Source organism: Fonsecaea nubica, assembly GCF_001646965.1.
Source record: "Fonsecaea nubica strain CBS 269.64 chromosome Unknown Scaff12, whole genome shotgun sequence".
Classification (NCBI taxonomy): domain Eukaryota; kingdom Fungi; phylum Ascomycota; class Eurotiomycetes; order Chaetothyriales; family Herpotrichiellaceae; genus Fonsecaea; species Fonsecaea nubica.
Genome location: NW_019173685.1, coordinates 313,260 through 330,621, shown reverse-complemented (window position 1 = coordinate 330,621; position 17,362 = coordinate 313,260). Strand labels below are relative to the sequence as shown.

At 53.4% G+C, this 17,362-nt stretch overlaps 7 protein-coding genes across 7 annotated transcripts; 2 read left to right on the top strand and 5 right to left on the bottom strand.

Moving 5' to 3' along the window:
* Window positions 1-310: 310 nt before the first annotated feature.
* AYO20_02801 (hypothetical protein) lies at window positions 311-1,957 on the top strand (the record flags this gene model as incomplete). Its single annotated transcript, XM_022641105.1, has 1 exon — window positions 311-1,957. One exon carries the CDS (start codon window positions 311-313, stop codon window positions 1,955-1,957), a length of 1,647 nt encoding a protein of 548 aa, XP_022502980.1.
* A 526-nt stretch (window positions 1,958-2,483) lies between these two features.
* AYO20_02800 (hypothetical protein) lies at window positions 2,484-3,410 on the bottom strand (the record flags this gene model as incomplete). Its single annotated transcript, XM_022641104.1, has 1 exon — window positions 2,484-3,410. The coding sequence occupies one exon, from the start codon at window positions 3,408-3,410 to the stop codon at window positions 2,484-2,486; it is 927 nt and encodes a 308-aa protein (XP_022502979.1).
* A 400-nt stretch (window positions 3,411-3,810) lies between these two features.
* On the bottom strand, window positions 3,811-4,906 carry AYO20_02799 (hypothetical protein; the record flags this gene model as incomplete). The annotated part of the gene is made up of 2 exons (XM_022641103.1): window positions 3,811-4,630; window positions 4,698-4,906. The coding sequence occupies 2 exons, from the start codon at window positions 4,904-4,906 to the stop codon at window positions 3,811-3,813; spliced, it is 1,029 nt and encodes a 342-aa protein (XP_022502978.1).
* A 1,238-nt stretch (window positions 4,907-6,144) lies between these two features.
* Window positions 6,145-7,752, top strand: AYO20_02798 (hypothetical protein; the record flags this gene model as incomplete). The annotated part of the gene is made up of 1 exon (XM_022641102.1): window positions 6,145-7,752. One exon carries the CDS (start codon window positions 6,145-6,147, stop codon window positions 7,750-7,752), a length of 1,608 nt encoding a protein of 535 aa, XP_022502977.1.
* A 611-nt stretch (window positions 7,753-8,363) lies between these two features.
* AYO20_02797 (hypothetical protein) lies at window positions 8,364-11,093 on the bottom strand (the record flags this gene model as incomplete). The annotated part of the gene is made up of 1 exon (XM_022641101.1): window positions 8,364-11,093. One exon carries the CDS (start codon window positions 11,091-11,093, stop codon window positions 8,364-8,366), a length of 2,730 nt encoding a protein of 909 aa, XP_022502976.1.
* A 1,151-nt stretch (window positions 11,094-12,244) lies between these two features.
* On the bottom strand, window positions 12,245-13,956 carry AYO20_02796 (hypothetical protein; the record flags this gene model as incomplete). The annotated part of the gene is made up of 3 exons (XM_022641100.1): window positions 12,245-12,805; window positions 12,887-13,821; window positions 13,878-13,956. 3 exons carry the CDS (start codon window positions 13,954-13,956, stop codon window positions 12,245-12,247), a joined length of 1,575 nt encoding a protein of 524 aa, XP_022502975.1.
* Window positions 13,957-15,206: 1,250 nt separating this feature from the next.
* Window positions 15,207-17,090, bottom strand: AYO20_02795 (hypothetical protein; the record flags this gene model as incomplete). The annotated part of the gene is made up of 1 exon (XM_022641099.1): window positions 15,207-17,090. One exon carries the CDS (start codon window positions 17,088-17,090, stop codon window positions 15,207-15,209), a length of 1,884 nt encoding a protein of 627 aa, XP_022502974.1.
* Between the last annotated feature and the right edge of the window lie 272 nt (window positions 17,091-17,362).

The window sequence follows — 17,362 nt, the reverse complement described above, 5'->3', positions numbered from 1 at the left end:
CTGGATCTGTCCAGTCCAATACACCGACCAACAAACCCTGGCTCATGCACTCACAGTCGAGTCGCCAAATCAATCCCAATAGGATTTGCGGGGTCTGCCTCCTCGTCACCGTTCTCGTCGCCATGTGCCGCAGGCTGCTCAGGCATCATTCCATCGTCCAGACAAGAGAAGAACCCATGCGGCAATGCAAACCACCCTCGAACGCAATGGCCCAGTCTCAATCTGACCCGTCCTACGTATGCGCAGCGACTGAGACACCGGGCCATGCAGGAACCCGACCTCTCTGATTTGACGAGCTTCTACCCTCAAAATGGCCACTGCCCCGATCAAGAAGGCATGTGATGCATGTCATCGCCGCAAGGTACGATGCTCCGGAGGTCAGCCGTGCCGCACATGCGGCCAAACCAATCTGGAATGCACCTATCTTGCCGTGCCTCAAAAGAAAGGCCCAAAGGGAAATCGGTCCAAAGTGCTGTCGCAAATCCGCAATTCTCAGACAAAGAAGCGGCAGCAACTTGCTCAAACGTCTCCTTCTGATACCACTCCTCAGCTGTCGCCATGTCGCACCCTGAAGCCTTCATTGGACCTCGGTCACCCATCAACATCAATGCTGTCTACGCATTTGTCCACTACGGTTCTCCTCAGCGAGGAGACCATGGTGGATTGCGTCGATTTCTATTTCTCCAACATGTCTACGACTACTTCGATCCTCAATCGTCGTCTGCTAATAGAGAAGATGGGACCCCAGATCGCGAGCGATGCAGAATTTTACTGTCTCGTAGGCTCCTTGTGTGCCTTTGTCATGGTCCAGCCTGGCAAGAATTTGGCTGTTGCGCCAGGGAGCTATTACGAAGGTGAGCCTCTCGGGAATCCTTACGACTATGCCAACCAGCTTCTCAATGACGTCCTTCGCGTGCGAAAGTCCATCGACTACATTGAGTTTCCTACTTTGACTGCCGTCCAGACCTCATTCTTCCTATTCAGCTGCTATTTCACCTTGGAGAAACAGAATATGTGCTGGTTTCATTTGCGTGAAGCTGTTACCTTGGCTCAGCTGCTGGGCATGCATGAAGAGTCATCGTATCTTGTCGGTGATGCTGTTGAGAACATGTATAAACGACGAATGTATTGGTTGCTCCTGGTTACTGAGAGAGCATATGCGATGGAACGACACCGCCCACTTAGTCTCCACCCGACTATTGGACTACCATCGGTCAGTGAGCCACACGAGGAAGAGAGAATATCTGGCTTTCTCTGCTTGATTGGGCTCTTCCGCTGCATCGATGACGAGTTCATGGCTTTTTGGAACAAAGTCAAGACCCATTGCTCCGACACCTGGCTTTCGCAGCTTCAACGAGAGGTTGCAAACTCAATACCGCGCGCCTTGAAGACAACAGAAAGCCAACTGGCCGATGTTTGGGTCACGTTACATTGGCTACGCATCATGATCTGGCAACTGGCCATAACAAATGGTTGTCTTTCATCGACGTCGACAGATTCTTCTATGACGTTCAAATACCCCATAGAGGTCGCCAGGGACTTGGTCCAGGACATCTCAACCTTGTCACGAGATGCAATGGAGGTCCATGGAGTAGGGCTGATTGAGAAATTATTCGACATCGCCTGTACGCTGACGGACGTGATCTCGTGTGTCCCACTCATGCCTTTGGAAATATCGACCCCGTGCGACGACACGCCATTGGAATGTCTGAACAAGCTTGTCACCCTCATTTCGCAGTTGCGAGGCGGAGCATCGAGGTATTTCCCATTGTTGCTTGTTAAAGTCTCAGAGACACTGCCTAGCTTCCCGCCTGCTGCGCCAATGGACTTGGATCCGGTACAGATGAGCATCAAGCAAGGCTACGCTGGTGCGAGTGATCACATTCCCACACCGGAGGCCACGCAATTGCGAGAGATCAAATTTCCACGTCCGAGCCAACACGGCTCTTCCTCCTAAAAGGGGGTGTCGATTAAACCCCCTCAATCCGCACAGGCCGCTTTCACGCTTGGGGAAAAGCCTGCCGTGCACACAGCAGAGCCTCACGCTGTGCTTCCGTATTTCTTGCATATTCACGCGTCTGTCCGGTGACGACACTAAAAAGGAGATCTCATGCCAAAAAAAGGGGTACGAACGTCGAATGGACAGGCGCGCATTCTGGCATTCTTATTCATTCTCCGTCACTGTCTGTGGTATTTACTGTATGGAAATTTCTTGAGTTTGAGAATCTAACTGGCCAAGTCAAGAGTAACGAGATCGCTCCCCTGGCAGTATCTCAGAACGATTCATCTATCGCTTCTCCTTCTCCAGTGGCTTCCAGTGAGGCGGGTAATCTTTCGAATGGAACAGTCCGCATTTCCTTAAGAGGAAGCTGGCACACCTCATCCATGCATTGTGGCACGAGGTCGTCCTTTATCCCGCAATTCGACGTGACTAGGAGAATCGGCTGATCAAAGTGAATTCTCATCGGCTATGCTCCTCAGTTTCATTTCCCTCCCATACTGGAAATGAGATCCTTCTGAGTCTGTCTCTCGCGGTTGACGCCCGTCAACGGAGCCACGCTCCTCAAGTCGCCTACCACGTCCTTGGCCTTGCCAAAGTATACTTCCTGGAGCATGTTTCGCATCTTGCCTTCCATGTCCTCGATTAATCTTCCTATGTTGATGACGTGGCCTCCATCTTTGCCCTGTCCGCCGACATTCTCCACCACCAGGTCGGCCTCGACTTGTCTCGTCATGCTCCCGGCCAAGGTTAGTGACCCGAGTCCCTCGCCATCACGACCCAGATGCAAGATGACAGTGCTGGTCAGCTTGTAATGACATGTCCGTCCACTGCCCCTTCTCTCGTCGACCTCAAACACGTGTATGCTGTCCCAGCCAGCCTCTTTGCCCACGGCCTTTTTCAACAAAACTACACCTGCGAACCCGTCATCCAAGTCCCACAGGTACACTGACCCCGTGCCGCCCTCGTAGTACATCTGCCTGTACACGTCAAACGCCGTGTTCGCCTCGACTTCCATCTTCCGTACGCGGTCGCTCGGGTATGTGGCATCGTCTAGTGGGGGCTCGAATTCGTTGCTCCAGGGACTCCGATATGAGTCGCCGTCACGGTTGTAGTCGCATAACAGATAGTCCCGGCCGGTCTTTTTGCAGCGTGCCGACGTCAGCGGCTGGTCCACGGAGGAGAGGAGGTCTTCTGTGAGATCGGGCACGAGCGTGGTTATGGAGGTCAGGTTGTCCGACACCTTGAGCGGAGAGAGGCGACGGAGGAGGTCTCTGCAGGCAAAGGAAACAAGCGGTAAAGTGTTAGCAACAAAATCCGGCACATCCTGTCTTCTTACTGCCTGGCGGGGCGAAGCTGGAGGGTTTATGGGAGCATACAAGGCGGCATCGAATTGGGCTTCGCTTGCCATTGAGCAAGCCGATGAGTGGTTGCCTTCTGCTTGAAGTACGGGGGTTGTTCAAACAATAGAAAGGTTTCTGTTGGGAGATGAGCGAGTCAAGACAGCTACGGGCTGTGTTCTTGCGAGGTTCGTAGGGGTCGAGTCAACCTGGAAAATTGTTGGCGAGGAAGTATGTTCTGTCTGGCTGGTGCTGATGTGCAATGATCGCGGGGTGAATTTCACCTGCGAGCGGGACGGTGAGATACACTTGGAAAATGGCGCGTCAGACCAAAAGATTTTCTTTGGTTCTTCATACAGTACCGTGAGTACCTCAACTGGGGAAGGACAACAATATATCATTTGCTATCTCCTGCACAAGTTTCTGCGAGGTCACTTTTTTCTCCCCATGACACTGGATCTATGGTGCTAGCTACTTGAGAGGAACAGTGTCGGCGTAAAGATGTTTCAGCATGCCGGCAGGATACCGCTCCCCAGTGATCTCAGCGGCTTCGACCTTTTGTCTGATCTCTTTCTCTTCTTCCGCCGTCAACTTGATCTGTAAGCTGGCCATATTCTCGTCAAAGTTCTTCGCTTTGGTGGTGCCAGGGATGGGGATGATGTCTTCACCCTGAGCCATTAACCAGGCCAGCGTCAGTTGACCTGGGGTTACGTTCTTCTTCTCGGCGATGCTGGCAATGGCATTCACAAGCTCCATGTTCTTGTGGAAGTTCTCCTTTGAGTACCGGGGCATGACGCGACGTCGGTCATCTGGGTCGAAATCGTCGTGCGACTTGATCGTGCCGGTTAGAAAGCCTCGACTAAAGGGCGAATAAGCGACGACCGCCACCCCCAATTCTCGACATGTTTTCAAGAGGTCGTTGTGCTCAATTTCCATGGCAAATGGCGAATATTCGACTTGAACGGCGGCAATGTGATGGACCTTGCAAGCTCGTCGGAGCGTCTCGGCAGAGCACTCGCTCAGTCCAAGATAGCGAATTTTGCCTTCCTTTTTCAACTCGGCCATTGTCTGCACTGTGATCTCGATGGGTTGTTCCCGGTCGATACGATGGCAATAGTACAAGTCAATAGCGTCGCCAGGCTCTAGTCCGAGCCGTTTGTGAGATTTGGCGCACGCCTCGCGAATATACGCAGGGTCGTTGATGACTTTTGATGTTCCATCGGGTTGGCGAACGTTGGCAAATTTGGTGCACAAGAAGATCTTGCTCCTGTTGCCCGTCTTCTTGAACCACCTGCAGAACGAAAAGGGGATTGTTTAGCAGACTCGCCATACTCGTCATCTTCGAATGGGAGACCTACTGGCCGAGCAGATCCTCACTATCTCCATACACATCCGAGGAATCCCAAAACGCCTCTCCTGACTCGAATACGTGGTCCAAAAACTTCAATCTCTGGTCATCTGGAAGCTTTTTCCCATAGAATATGGACAAACCCATCAGACCAAAGCCTAGGGCGGTTACTTGGGGCCCATCCTTGCCCAATTGGCGGGTTGGGAGACTCGGTGCCATCTTGCTCTTTATCTTCTTGATGACAGAGTTGCAGAATCTGGACTTCTTGGGTGAGATCGTTGTGCCTTTCTCTGATTCTGATTCTGAACAATAGGAAAACAGACGATAGCGACACAAGAGGTGGTTATATACTCGACGTGATGGCAGCCCCTTCTGCCCCTCATGCCACGGAGTTAAGCCGACAGTTGCCGTGCTTGATCTTCTTTGTACCAACCTTTTCAGACCGTTGGTGACGATCGCCCACGGTCAGATTCAGACTTATCTCCAGCACATCCCCGCACAGTCTCCGACTTGATCGCTTCGGCAGCTAGAAGTCGAGATGAAGACGGGGCCAGCTGGAAGGCCTGAAGGCTTAGTTGTACTTCCTAGATCTGCCAGCCAGTGGATTGGAGCTGTACGACATAGGAGAGGCTCTCCTACAAATGGTGGACAACTCTGCAGACATGAGCAAGGTTTTTACGATATATTGACTACCGCCCAAGTCCAGCAGTGTGTTGACTCGATGCTTATGACACTCTATCCACGAGTTGTCAGACCTAGGATGTTATCGATGAATACCATGTGACAATTTGCGACGGGTGGCGGTGCAGTTCTCATCACCCTCCCACGACCATTCAGTCCCTTAAAGAAAGCTGAAGATGGTTATCGAAGGACAAAAGCAAACTCAAGCCTTGTGCCATTCAGTACGAGCTGCACCGGAACTTGCGGTACTTGTCAGCTCGTGTCTAGACATGGTTCAGGCAGAAAAGTTAAAAGATCAACACCCATGAAATGTCACAGCTTCTAGGCAATTCATGACCAGGTTAACACCTTGCGTCGCCGCCATCCAATCATCCTCAGCTCCGACATGGCTTGGGTCCAGCCATGGCCTATTCATCGGCCTCTACCGCAATGACTCTTAGGTCCCAAGAACTCTCCGAGACGGACTTTTTGAATATGGAAACTCTAACCCGCGTTTTGGTGCAAAATACACTTCAGCTGATGATAAAAAACGGACCTTTCCACCTGGGCGACAAGAAAAAAGTCAAATGATGCATCGTATGCGCTTCTTTTCACGACCTCACTCAATTTTCAAGTTTGGGGATGCCAGACTTGACCTCTCATCAGTGACTCTATCTCGTATCTTGGCGTATCGAATAGGGCACTGACGCCCTATAGATGCCAGGCAACAGCGGAACGGAGCTTAAAGCGTATCTGAGAAACGGTCGCTCAGAGTCCAGACTCTCCCGGCGGAAGGAATGGCCATAACCAACATCTCATTTGATCAGCCCCTCGTCGCGCAACCAGTCACCTGCTACTATCCTATCAGCGACATATACGCGCCGACTCCACGATATCTCTATTATGTCCTTCTGGCCTTGAGCTTCATCACAGCCAGCCACGGCTGGGTTGCGCATGTCATCTTTGGAGCGGCAGTATCATATGCCGCCACCGCGTCGCTCGAAGCTTTTATCTTGCTTTCCGCTCACCTTGGTCTGCCTCCACCACAGAATGTCACGGTAGCTCATCTGGATGTAGAGTACATGACGGATGTATCGAATGACATGCGGACTCTTGCCGCAAACACCAGATCCGTTGTTGTGCAGCCCGACTACCTAGAGCTGGATATCGACGCGGTGACTTGCATTGTGATCACGGCATATCTTGTGGGCTTACCGTTGCAATGCTGGTCAAGCACGGCGCGAACAAGTCGGATCCTCCATCTACTAATCTTCATCTGGAATATCATTATGCTTGCAGGGTCGATATCAGTCCTTGTGCTTTGGCCAAGTCTGAATCTTGCACCACCTCAGTATCGCTTCTGCTACTCAGGCATTGAAGACAGCGATACTGTCCAGAATGACGGCTGGGATGATCAATACTGGGCCGGTTCCTGGAATGGGACCATCTGGAGTCTGTTTGGTCCCTCTGTTCTTGACAACGAACGATGGTTGAACCTCTCGACGAATTGCTTCTATCCGTGTTTCAACACCTCACAAGTGATGCGAGAATCAACGCGGCTACGGGCGACAGTGGTCGGTACTGATGCCCCGGGGGATAGTCAGCATACTCGAAGCACTTGGGAAGGCGATGCATTCCAGCCTCTCGTTTATACGGCAATTGCCCTCTTTACCGCTGCACAGCTATTTCTTCTGGTCGTCGGGCGACTGGATTTATGCACTTCAAGAGTACCCATACATCGGCCATTTGATCTCTGGTTTCGGAGGAAGGAGATTTTCAGTGGGTTCACGGCTGACATCAGAGCTGGTTATTCAAAAACAGCACAATTTTTGCGGCATCCGACGTCGAATTTCGCACCGATGAGAAGTGTCAAACTCAACCAGGTGGCAAGGATCACGAGAGCACACAAACATCCCTTCATCCTCTTCCTTATAGACCTCATAACGCTTTGCGTTCTTCTCGGGGCCATGGTCTTCGGCCCTTTGATCATCATTGCCTTCATCGTGTGGATTGAAAATTATATCAATACTGACGGCGAACCGGGCGAGCAGGTCAAAGCTGTGGGCCAATGGCAATTTATAGTTCAGATCGGCATTATCCTCCTCGCTGCGGTGATTATCAGGCTGCGGTATAAAGTGGCATCGGAGGAAGAGATTCAGAGGGATCTCGGGCACGCCAGGGAGCACGTCGAGAAACTGGAACGAATCGCGGAGAAGAAGAGAACGGACAGAGGGGCAGCAGACGCAGGGCTAGGGCAGAAACGAAGTTTTCGAGGAGTCTTCCGGCGGAGGAAAAGGAGAGCGGCAAGTGAGGAAGACGCGAACAACATAGACAACTCTCCATCAGCGGAGTCTGCAGAAGGTGCCTCCGGCGTGTTGCGGGAGCTGAGAGACGAGAAAAAATAGTTCGTGTCATTGACGAAGCCGGTCAGAGACGCGAGTTGAGTACATTGTTAGACTAAAGATTAATTACGCAAAATGCACCTTGTATAGATGGGTACGATGAAGAGTGTGGCAGTCGTGCCTATAGGCGCCCTTGGGCAAAGGGAGATTTGACAAGGGCCAACTATGCATGTGTCCTTATTCGCTCTTCCATGCATAGTATTATCCCGAGCTCAGCGTACAGTGTATTCAGTGCCATAGTTGATCTAATGTCGAGCTGTGGCTGTGCAAATCAGAAATCTCGCCTCTTTATTGGAGGTTCCATTATCCAATCAGCAGCACCGCACTAGTCTAATATAGTTAGTGACTCTACACGACCGGAGCAACTTTTAAGGTCCTCATTTTGGCCTTGGCATTCGAGGGACGTAGTCGAGGGGCCAAGATTCTCAAACAATACTCGGTACATTTAGTATGATTCAATCACTTTCCAAGGTTCGCAACGAATTTCTTCAATCCTCAAATACTATCAAGAACGAGTGTAATAGGGTATGGTCCCTGTGTCGCAACGATTGGAACGGGTCGGAAGCATCATTTCACCAGCAGACTCAATCAACACATCGATCCTCAACCACTGCCTACTTCCTCCCCTTCACCTTCGGCTGGGTCAATGCCACAACAATGACCGGTAACACGCTGACAATCTCGCCGAGACCTGCATAAGCTGGCGGAATGCGGACCTTCACAAAGGCCCCCGCTGCGAGTAAGATGGCAAGCATATTGTATGCTGCTGACCAGACGAAGTTGAAAACGATGCGTCGGAACGCGGCTTTGGACACATCCAACAAATTGACCACGCCGTCGAGATTGCGGAGAAGAATAACATCTGCCGTTGCACGTGTGACATCTGAGGAAGACTCAATTTGGACCCCGACATTCGCTTGAGCCACGGCGACCGCGTCATTCGTCCCATCCCCACAGAAGAGGGTGATCTTTCCGGCATCCATGAGTTGACGCACATACTCCTGCTTCTGTGCCGGCGTCTGTTCGGCAGCAATATTGTCCAGAGGAATACTCAAGTCTGCTGCCACGCCCTCCACGACACGACGCCCATCGCCACTTACGATGTGAACAGTGATCTGACGTTGGTGGAGCTCTTGGATGGTGCCCACAGCTCCTTCACGGACTTGAGACTTCAACCCAAAAACTGCAGCCAGATGGCCGTCGACCGTAACACCGAAGACTGTCAATCCTTCTGCTGTGACTTCAGCGACCTCAGGTGTCTCGCTGATCTCTAGCCACTTTGTATTCCCAGCTCGGAGTGTCAATCCTTGCCATTGTGCTTGGAGCCCGCAACCAGGAATGGACATGACTCCCTCCAATTCTGTGTAGCCTACACCCCGGGCATCTAGTATCTGTGCAACAGCTTCGGACACAGGATGTTTGTTGCTCCTCACCATCTTCAGGATCACGGGGAGCAGGGTGCCGCGATCAAGTTTCTCCGTGGGGCGGGTCAGTTCTTTCACAACTTGGAGTCGTGGCTCAGTGAGCGTTCCAGTCTTATCAAATATCACATCGGTGACCCTGAAGCCGCGTTGGATGACATCCGCTGTCTTGATGATGACACCTCCCCGTGCAGCTACTCCTCCAGCGACAACAAGGACCATTGGAACTGCCAGCCCAAGTGCACAGGGGCAGCTAATGGCCAGAACGGCAATGGCATAGCCGATAGCAGTTCCGATGGCGCCTCCAGCAGACCGTTGATGAATCCTCAGACCAACCAGGATCCAGACAATGAGGACAACAAGAGCCACGGTGCACACGACAGGAACAAAATATCCTGCTACCTTATCGGCCAAGTCTTGGACACGTGGTTTGAAACTCTGTGCCTGTTCGACCAGGTTGGCAATATCTGTGATGGTATTCCTCCCTGGTAAGCGAGATACCCGTGCTGTCAACCTTCCGCTGCCGTTGATAGTGCCCGACACAACAGAATCTCCGATGGTCTTGGAAACGGGCATACTTTCGCCTGTTAGCATTGACTCGTCTACCTCACTCGCCCCTCCCAGCACATCAGCGTCGGTGACGATCTGAGAATGCGGCAGTATTGAGATCCTATCTCCATATTGAAGTAATCGGGCATCAATCTCCATGGCGTGCTCTGTGATTGGGTCGATAAGCTGTGCTGTTGAAGTTTGAAGAGATCTTAATGACACGGCTTGCACTGCTCGTTTCCGAGCCCAAGCCGCCAGGAGACGTCCCAGCAGGATCAACGTGACCAACAGGGTACTTGTCTCGAAAAACGGTTTGGTCTCCAGATCAATGCCGGCGAAGAAGAGACCAGCCGCAATAATGGAATAGCCATATGCGGCTGTAATGCTGATGACAACAAGCATGTCCATTTCTACCACTTTGTTGTATATCAAGGCCGACATTGCAGGAATATAAAACTCTGAAATCGCAATTGCTTGGACCATCGTGGCGAGGGTCACTGCCACTATCAAAGTGGTATGTTCGGACACGCCTGAAGGGCGGCCCCATTCCAACACAACAACGGGCGTTGTCAGGATGAATGCTGCTGTGGTCAGAGCAGTGATTCGGACGAGCCTCCGCTTCCCTTCGTCAAGGTAGGAGTCGCTGCGGGGAGGACCAAGTTGACCATCAGCACCAGCCAGCAACGCCCTCGCACCTATGATGCAGGGGTCGTAACTGATCTCATACGTTGTCTTTGAAAGCCTGTCGCACCGTTCGACGCCAGGTGGTAGGTTGTTGCAAAATATGTTTGCGCTTGTCGCACTCATCACGACGTCAATGATCTGGGTGTCGGAGGAGAATCGTGCGAGCTTATAACCCGTTGCTCGTTGGGCGCTGCGGATCACGTTGTCCAAGGTATTGACTTCGGCGTCGAGACGAAATTCAGCGGTTCCACTGATGAAGGTGACCTTGACATCCCTCGTACCACCAGCAGCTTGTAGTGCTCGCGTCAAGTTGTTCGCGCAGCCAGAGCAATCCATTCCAGTGACGCTAAGAAGGATATGCGACAGTCCTGCTGCCTTTTCAACATCCTCTAAAGCCTGTTTGGGCACGACCCCACGCTCGCAGTCAACATGATCAATGCTCTCAGTGCTTCCGCAGCATTTTGCCCCAGCTCCTATTGTGACTATATCGTCTGGCATCCTCTTGAATTGTCGGCGAGACAAAGCAGACCAGTGCTCTCTCATGTTGAGATGATGGCTACGAGGGGCAGTGACCGCAGTTCCGTCACCAGCGGCAGCATATTGGCGACATGTTTCAATTCGTCTGGCAGAGGAGAGGATACTCCGACAGATGCACTGAGCGGACTCCAGGTATGTGGCATATTTCTCCATGGCTGCTTTCAAATGGACGTGGCAGGGCTCATTCAGGTGGGTGCCATCCTCTCCATGCGCATGTTCATGAGCTTCGCTGCCGTGGACATGCTTGCTCGTTCTGATCTCTTCGCAATGATTAGGGGCTCCACAGTGAGTGTGGTCGCAGTCAGTGTGGCATGTGGTCTTCTCGTCTAGCGCGTTGCTATCCATGTCCTCAGAACGTTCATTTCGCTGTTTGGTGCATGCCAGGGAACACTCGATCGCAGCGGCCGTTTTGATACAGTTTTCTCCCACCCCATCAGCAAGTCGAAGTTCAACATGAGATACTGCATTCCTTACCGTTGCATCTATCATCCTCATTGCACTGGGTCATCTTGCTTTCTGGTGCGTGTGCTGCCGGGCTTACCCCATTACAGCATGAAGCATCTTGATGAGGCCACTTCGAAGCGTTCGCCACTGGACCACCGCAGCAGTCACTGCATCCACCGACAGGGTTGCCAGTACACAGCGCACTCATATTGCTTCGTCCACGGTATGTCAGATCTCGCGAGTGGGAGTTGATGAAGTGGAATGAAATGGGAGATTCTTTGGTGACGTTGATCAAAAGCCTCATCACCGCTTCCGCTATTTGCGTTGGTCACAAGGAAACGTGCATGGGGAACTTGGATCTAGACCCGACTCGGCAATTTCACCCGCAACCTGCATCTCTTACTTGGCGTGCCCGTGAAAACTGCTGCCTTGTTGACTGCTCCAATGGGTTGTGATGTGACATGTCGAATGTCCAGTGGTCGTATATGTCGCGTTTGCGGTGGCGATGGTCAGGGGATGAGACCACGGCCAAGCGTTCGAGTTGTGTTTCATTTTCCTATGTCTCGAACAGATAATCATCGCAAGTTACCAGATGTGCTGGGATCCTCGGTGCACTGGTTAGGAGACTTCCTGATGATTTGCCATGTATCTACTGTCTCTGGCTACATTAGCTATGGTATCGGTTGGAAGAGCAAATGCCCTCATGTTCGGGACTGGCTTCTAGCCTGTGACATGGCAGTTCTTCGAACAATGCCCTCTCGGTCCTAGACCACCTGCAGCATGTACATTTGTCCTTTGGTTTTCGCTTGCCGGTACATATCATCCTGCATTGTCTTTCTGGCATTTCTTCCCTGAATTATTCAACGTTGTCCTTTGGATCCGTCCTTCCAGGACGATTTCGCGACAAAGACAAGGCTCAGCAACAGGCCGAGCCCAGCTAGCCCAACCGCAAACCAGAGAGCACCGCGGTAGCCGAGAAGCATGTCGGCATCGGTCAACCCGCCATGATTGATGTTTGTTTCGATCGTGCCGGCAAAGCCCAGACCAAGTGATATGCTGTAGTTGACCACGGTCATGACTATACTCGCGCCCATACCCTGGTATCTCTGGGGAACAGCATTAGAGAAGATGATGGTGGCTGAGGGGAAAGAGGTGTCCATGCCGACGGTGATGATGAGGACGCTGAAGAAGTAGTAGGTCCAGTACGTCGAATGCACAGGTCGAGCCGCTGCGAGGATGGATCCGACCACATAGGCGACTTGTCCGACGACCATGATCCAGGAGGCAGGGACTTTGCCGAGCAACTTGCCCACCGCGAGGGCTGAGGTCAGACCGGACGGGATCACCGGTATGAACCAGGCTGCCATCTGGAAAGGCGTGTTGCCTCCAAGGTCGAGGGCGACCTGTCCGATATAGAAGACCTGCAAGCAGGAGTGTTAATCAACTTGGCCATTTGCGCTAAATTTGAGATAGGGGATCAGAGACGACAAAGAGAAACGGACCCATATGCCAAAACACGCCCAGCCCGTCGCCGTACACGCAAAGACAAAAGCAATGTCGGAATTGAACGCCGCAAGGGGGAGGATCGGAGACTTTGCATGATAGATCTCGACCCAGAAGAAGGCCGCTGCGAACAAGAGCCCGAGCACCAGACAGACACCGACGTACGGCTCCTGCCAGCCGACAACCACGGCCTGGTTCCACGCAAAATTGAACAGGACCAGAGCCGTGACACCGGTGACCATTCCAGGGATGTCGAGGGCGTCCAGCGTTGCCCGGATGGTTTGGTTTGGCTCTCGCTGGACAGGCAGAGGAGGGATCGTCCGGGCCGCAAAGACGGCAATGGCGGCGAGAGCAATGGCCTGGCTCCAATATATCCACGGCCACCAGGCCAGTGCGAAGAGGCCTCCGCACAGGAACCCCGCGATGGCGCCGAAGGGGGCCGACCCGCCAAACCACGCGAACGCCATGTTTTTGCGCGGGCCCGGCGAGTACGACCGGCCGAGGATGGCGAGGGCGTTGGGCAGCGTCAAGGCCGGGCCCATGCCTTGGAAGACGCGGGCGAAGATGAATAGGACGGCGGAGGAAGAAAAGACAGACAGGCCGGCGACGAGGGACCACAGCGCGTACCAGCCCATGCCGACGACAAAGAGGTTCTTGTTGCCGAACTCGTCGCCCAGCCGACCGCCGATGAGGATGAAGGTGCCAATCGTCAGGCTGTAGCCCGCGATCAACCAGGACCGTTGGCCCGGGTTGGTGATGCCGAACGAGTCGCCAATCACGCCGACGGTGGTGAGGGTGTTGCCCATCCCGACCTGGTTGGTGAACATGGCCGTGCAAAGCGTGCCGATGAAGAAGATCTGTCGTGGCAGCGAGAGTGTGTCGGCTGGGTACACGGCGCCGGTTTTCTCGGGGGGTTCGTTGTGTTCAGCATCGTCTTGCTGGTGTTAGTTGGAGACACTGCATCGAGGAGGTGTTCGTGGGGTTTCTTACCTTTGCACAATATTGCGGTCTGGGATGGCGTATCTGGGTCGGAGTGTGTCACCTGGCTCAAGTCGGGGGAGGAAGACATGGTACAGAACGTGGCGCTTGGTTATTTGGGTGAGTTTCTGACGGCAGACGGCAGAGACACCACAAGAGAGGATGTATGACCGACGAACAAGCATTCACGTACTGTAATGATCTGGACAGGCTCTTATACTCGGCCATTTCACACTGCGGTGACAAATATCAAACGCGAAGTCGCGAAGCGAAGTCGACGTCGAAGTACCATGAATTGTCATCAACGGAGGATTCCATGCCCACATACTGGACATAATGGACACAACTTACCACAGTTGGTCTACATTCATCCCCTCTATACCTATTCTACCCTGCCCCCACCTATTTCGAACGCATCCATGTCTACCTGTTCAGGACCTGCTTGCTGAGTGATACAGCGCCGAGTGGATTCCCTACCGCGCGCCTTGAATACTATACTGATCCACTCTTCGATCCACCAATTGATCCACTTTAGTATATCGCGCGGCATGTGGATCTTGGACTTCTACGAGTTTCACTTTTTTTTTTTACTTTATAATCATGTTTACTATTTCGACTTTGGGACTGAGTTTGGCGAAAGGAATGATACATTCCTCCATGACTCTAGCACCCTGTTCCTTCGTATTCATTTCCTCACACACAAGCACACACGCATACACTCATTCACCTACTCTGCCACTCTCTGTATTTCTCTCCTTCCTTCCAACTTTGATCTTTATTTCCACACCGCCATTTCCCCCTTGTCTATATATTCTCGTCTCAATTGAGATATGCCCGGATATTTACGAGCAATGTAACTTCTTCTACGCCGACGAACGCTAACGGGGACGGCACCCTCGAAGGCGGCGCCATCGACGGCGACGCCCCACGCCGAGTTCTACGCCCAGCTGGTGGCCCGCGGCGAGGCTTATGAGGACCAGGTGCCGTGCCGTGGTGCGTTTGTCAAGGATAAGGAATACATTGGGTTCAAGCTCCGAGTTCCTGAGGCAGGGCTGTGAGATTGGCTTGTTTGCTTTTTCAGGATAGACTGCCGTGACAGGGCATCGAGTTTGGGTACGGAGGTGTGTCCTTCGTACGGGACTGAAGACACCATTGAGATTGAGCCTGGCTGTCAAGTATCGATATGATTAATTGATTGTGTTGTTCGTGAGATATCTTTGCGGCTCATTGTCCAACCAAACAAATCCCCCCATCGAGCTTTGAACCGAGCAATGTATCCGATCTAAGTGATCCGGCCGACTCGGCCATGCTCATTCCCATTCCCTCGAGCACATGTCCCGTCTAAACAAGCACCACCACCACCTCCCCGTGCCCTGCAAAACAAGCAGCCAAATCCCTGGGCGCCAGTCCGTCCCCTACCTCTCTTCTCCGCCACACGCCCTCCATGATCCCTAGCGCCTTGTATACGGTCCCAAACACGCTCGACGGCTGGAGCTGTTCGACCAGTTTTCGTAGACGGGCGTGGTGCTCCGGTGACTGTGCGAGACAGCCGGCCACGCAGAACGGCCAGACCATGGTGCGCAGCAAGGCGGGCGAGAACGCGGACGGAGACGGACAGGGGACCGTGTGTTGTTGCGGCGTCAATATAATCGGGAGCAGCTCGATGATCCTCGAGATGTGGTGCCGTATGTCGCTGCTCGAGGGTTGCCAGCCGGAGAGGACGACGGAGAGGTACGCCAGTGCGGCGTGGGCCCAGATGCGGGTGATTAGGGCCGTCTGCTCCGATATCGTGTGTGCGGGTGCTTCGTCGCCGTGGTACGGGTACGCTGGAAACAAGAAATCCAGTGGCAGTGGACCGCGACCAGAGGCTCTCTTTGAGGCGCCAGAGGCAGTGGTGATATTGTTGGCAGCGGCCTCGAGCCGAGTGACGCGTGTCATCAACACGTCCTTCACGGGCGTGGCACGACTCACAAGCTCCACGACATCGAGGTCCCCGGCCCTCGTGCGCTCTTGCTTCCACGCGTCGAGCGCGGCGATCTCGCTGATCTGGAGGAGCACCGAGTTCTGACATCCGCAGAGAGGTTCGAGGTCGATGGGAGGGTCACTTCCGTCAGTGCCACTGAGAAGACCACCATGGTACTCGTAGAGGGTTGGTTTCTCCTGCAACGTCGTGCTGGCGATGATGTCGTCCAATATCACCAGCCCCGCCGAGAACTTGCAAGCCGCCTGCTCGGCGCTTGGGACTTGGATGCACTGCGAGGGCAGTCTCCACGAAGACGTGCCCAAACGGCCCATGACGGCATCGAAGCTGGAGGTTGTCCCAGTGGCACTGTCGAGGACACGGCGGAAGAGAGCGACAGCAGCGGTGCGGTGTGCGTGGTAATTCTCGAAGTTGGACACAGAAGTCTCGAATCTCTGGAGCTGCACAACACCAGCGAGGATACGCACCACTTCACACAGATCCATGTCCGTGTCGGTGTTGTCTGTCCGCCCATCCAGCGCCTGCAGGGACCGTCTCAGCGTCTCAAAGGCGTCCTTGCTCTGCGCGAGCAGCCTCTCCCACGCCACATGGCAATTGCCCGTGCCCAGCGCCAGCGAGAAGAAATACGAGCTCTGGCACAGCGCCATCTGCCGCACGACGGGGCTGGTCATCATGACATCTAGGATCCAGGACCTACCACCCTGGGCAAGGGAGGGCCGGTAGAAGGGGAACAGGAACGGCATGAGATTGTCGAGATAGAACATAAACAGGCATGCGTCGGGCCATCCAGCGCCGGGGTTTCCGCTTTCGCGCCCGCCTGGACCGTCAAGGATGACCAAGGGACACGACAGTGAGGGAGATCCAGTTACTGGCTGCTGCTGCTCAATAGCTCCGTAGTCTTTTGCGTACGAAACGCTATCCACAGGTAGGACATCAACTACCGGCGTGGCTAGATACTCTCCCGGTGCTGGTCCTGGACAAGACGTCGCCAGCATTGCGTCTGAGTTCCTGCTCGCGCGCCCCATACGGCGGTGAGGGTGAGAGCGAGCACCCTGCTCTCTGATCTGGCGCTTAATCCGCCTCGCCATCTCCTGCTGTCCGGCCCCGCGGTCCATCCACGTGGGCTTCTCCTCGCTGTAGTGGCATGTGATGCGGAGCGTCGCGCAGGCCTCGCAGACCGGATGATGTTCGTCACATTTTTTACGTCGGAGGCGGCAGGTCCAGCAGCCCTTGTCACTCCTCATTCTGTCCTGTTTCTTTTTGCGCCAAAATGATGGGCACTAAAATAACGAAAGGGGCAGTCGATGGTTGGTGTATAAGGATAAAGGGGTAGTTGTCTTCAAGGGTCTGTTTGTAATCCAAAAAATCCTTTATATCTCATCCTCCTCTTACCGTCTGGCGTCTTCATCGCCCGGAGCCTTCGAAGCTCCGCTGGCGCCGCATATCCTACGTGGTACTCGGTACTTAGTACGAGCTAGTCAGGCCCACGATACCGCGCGGCATGTGGGACCCCGCC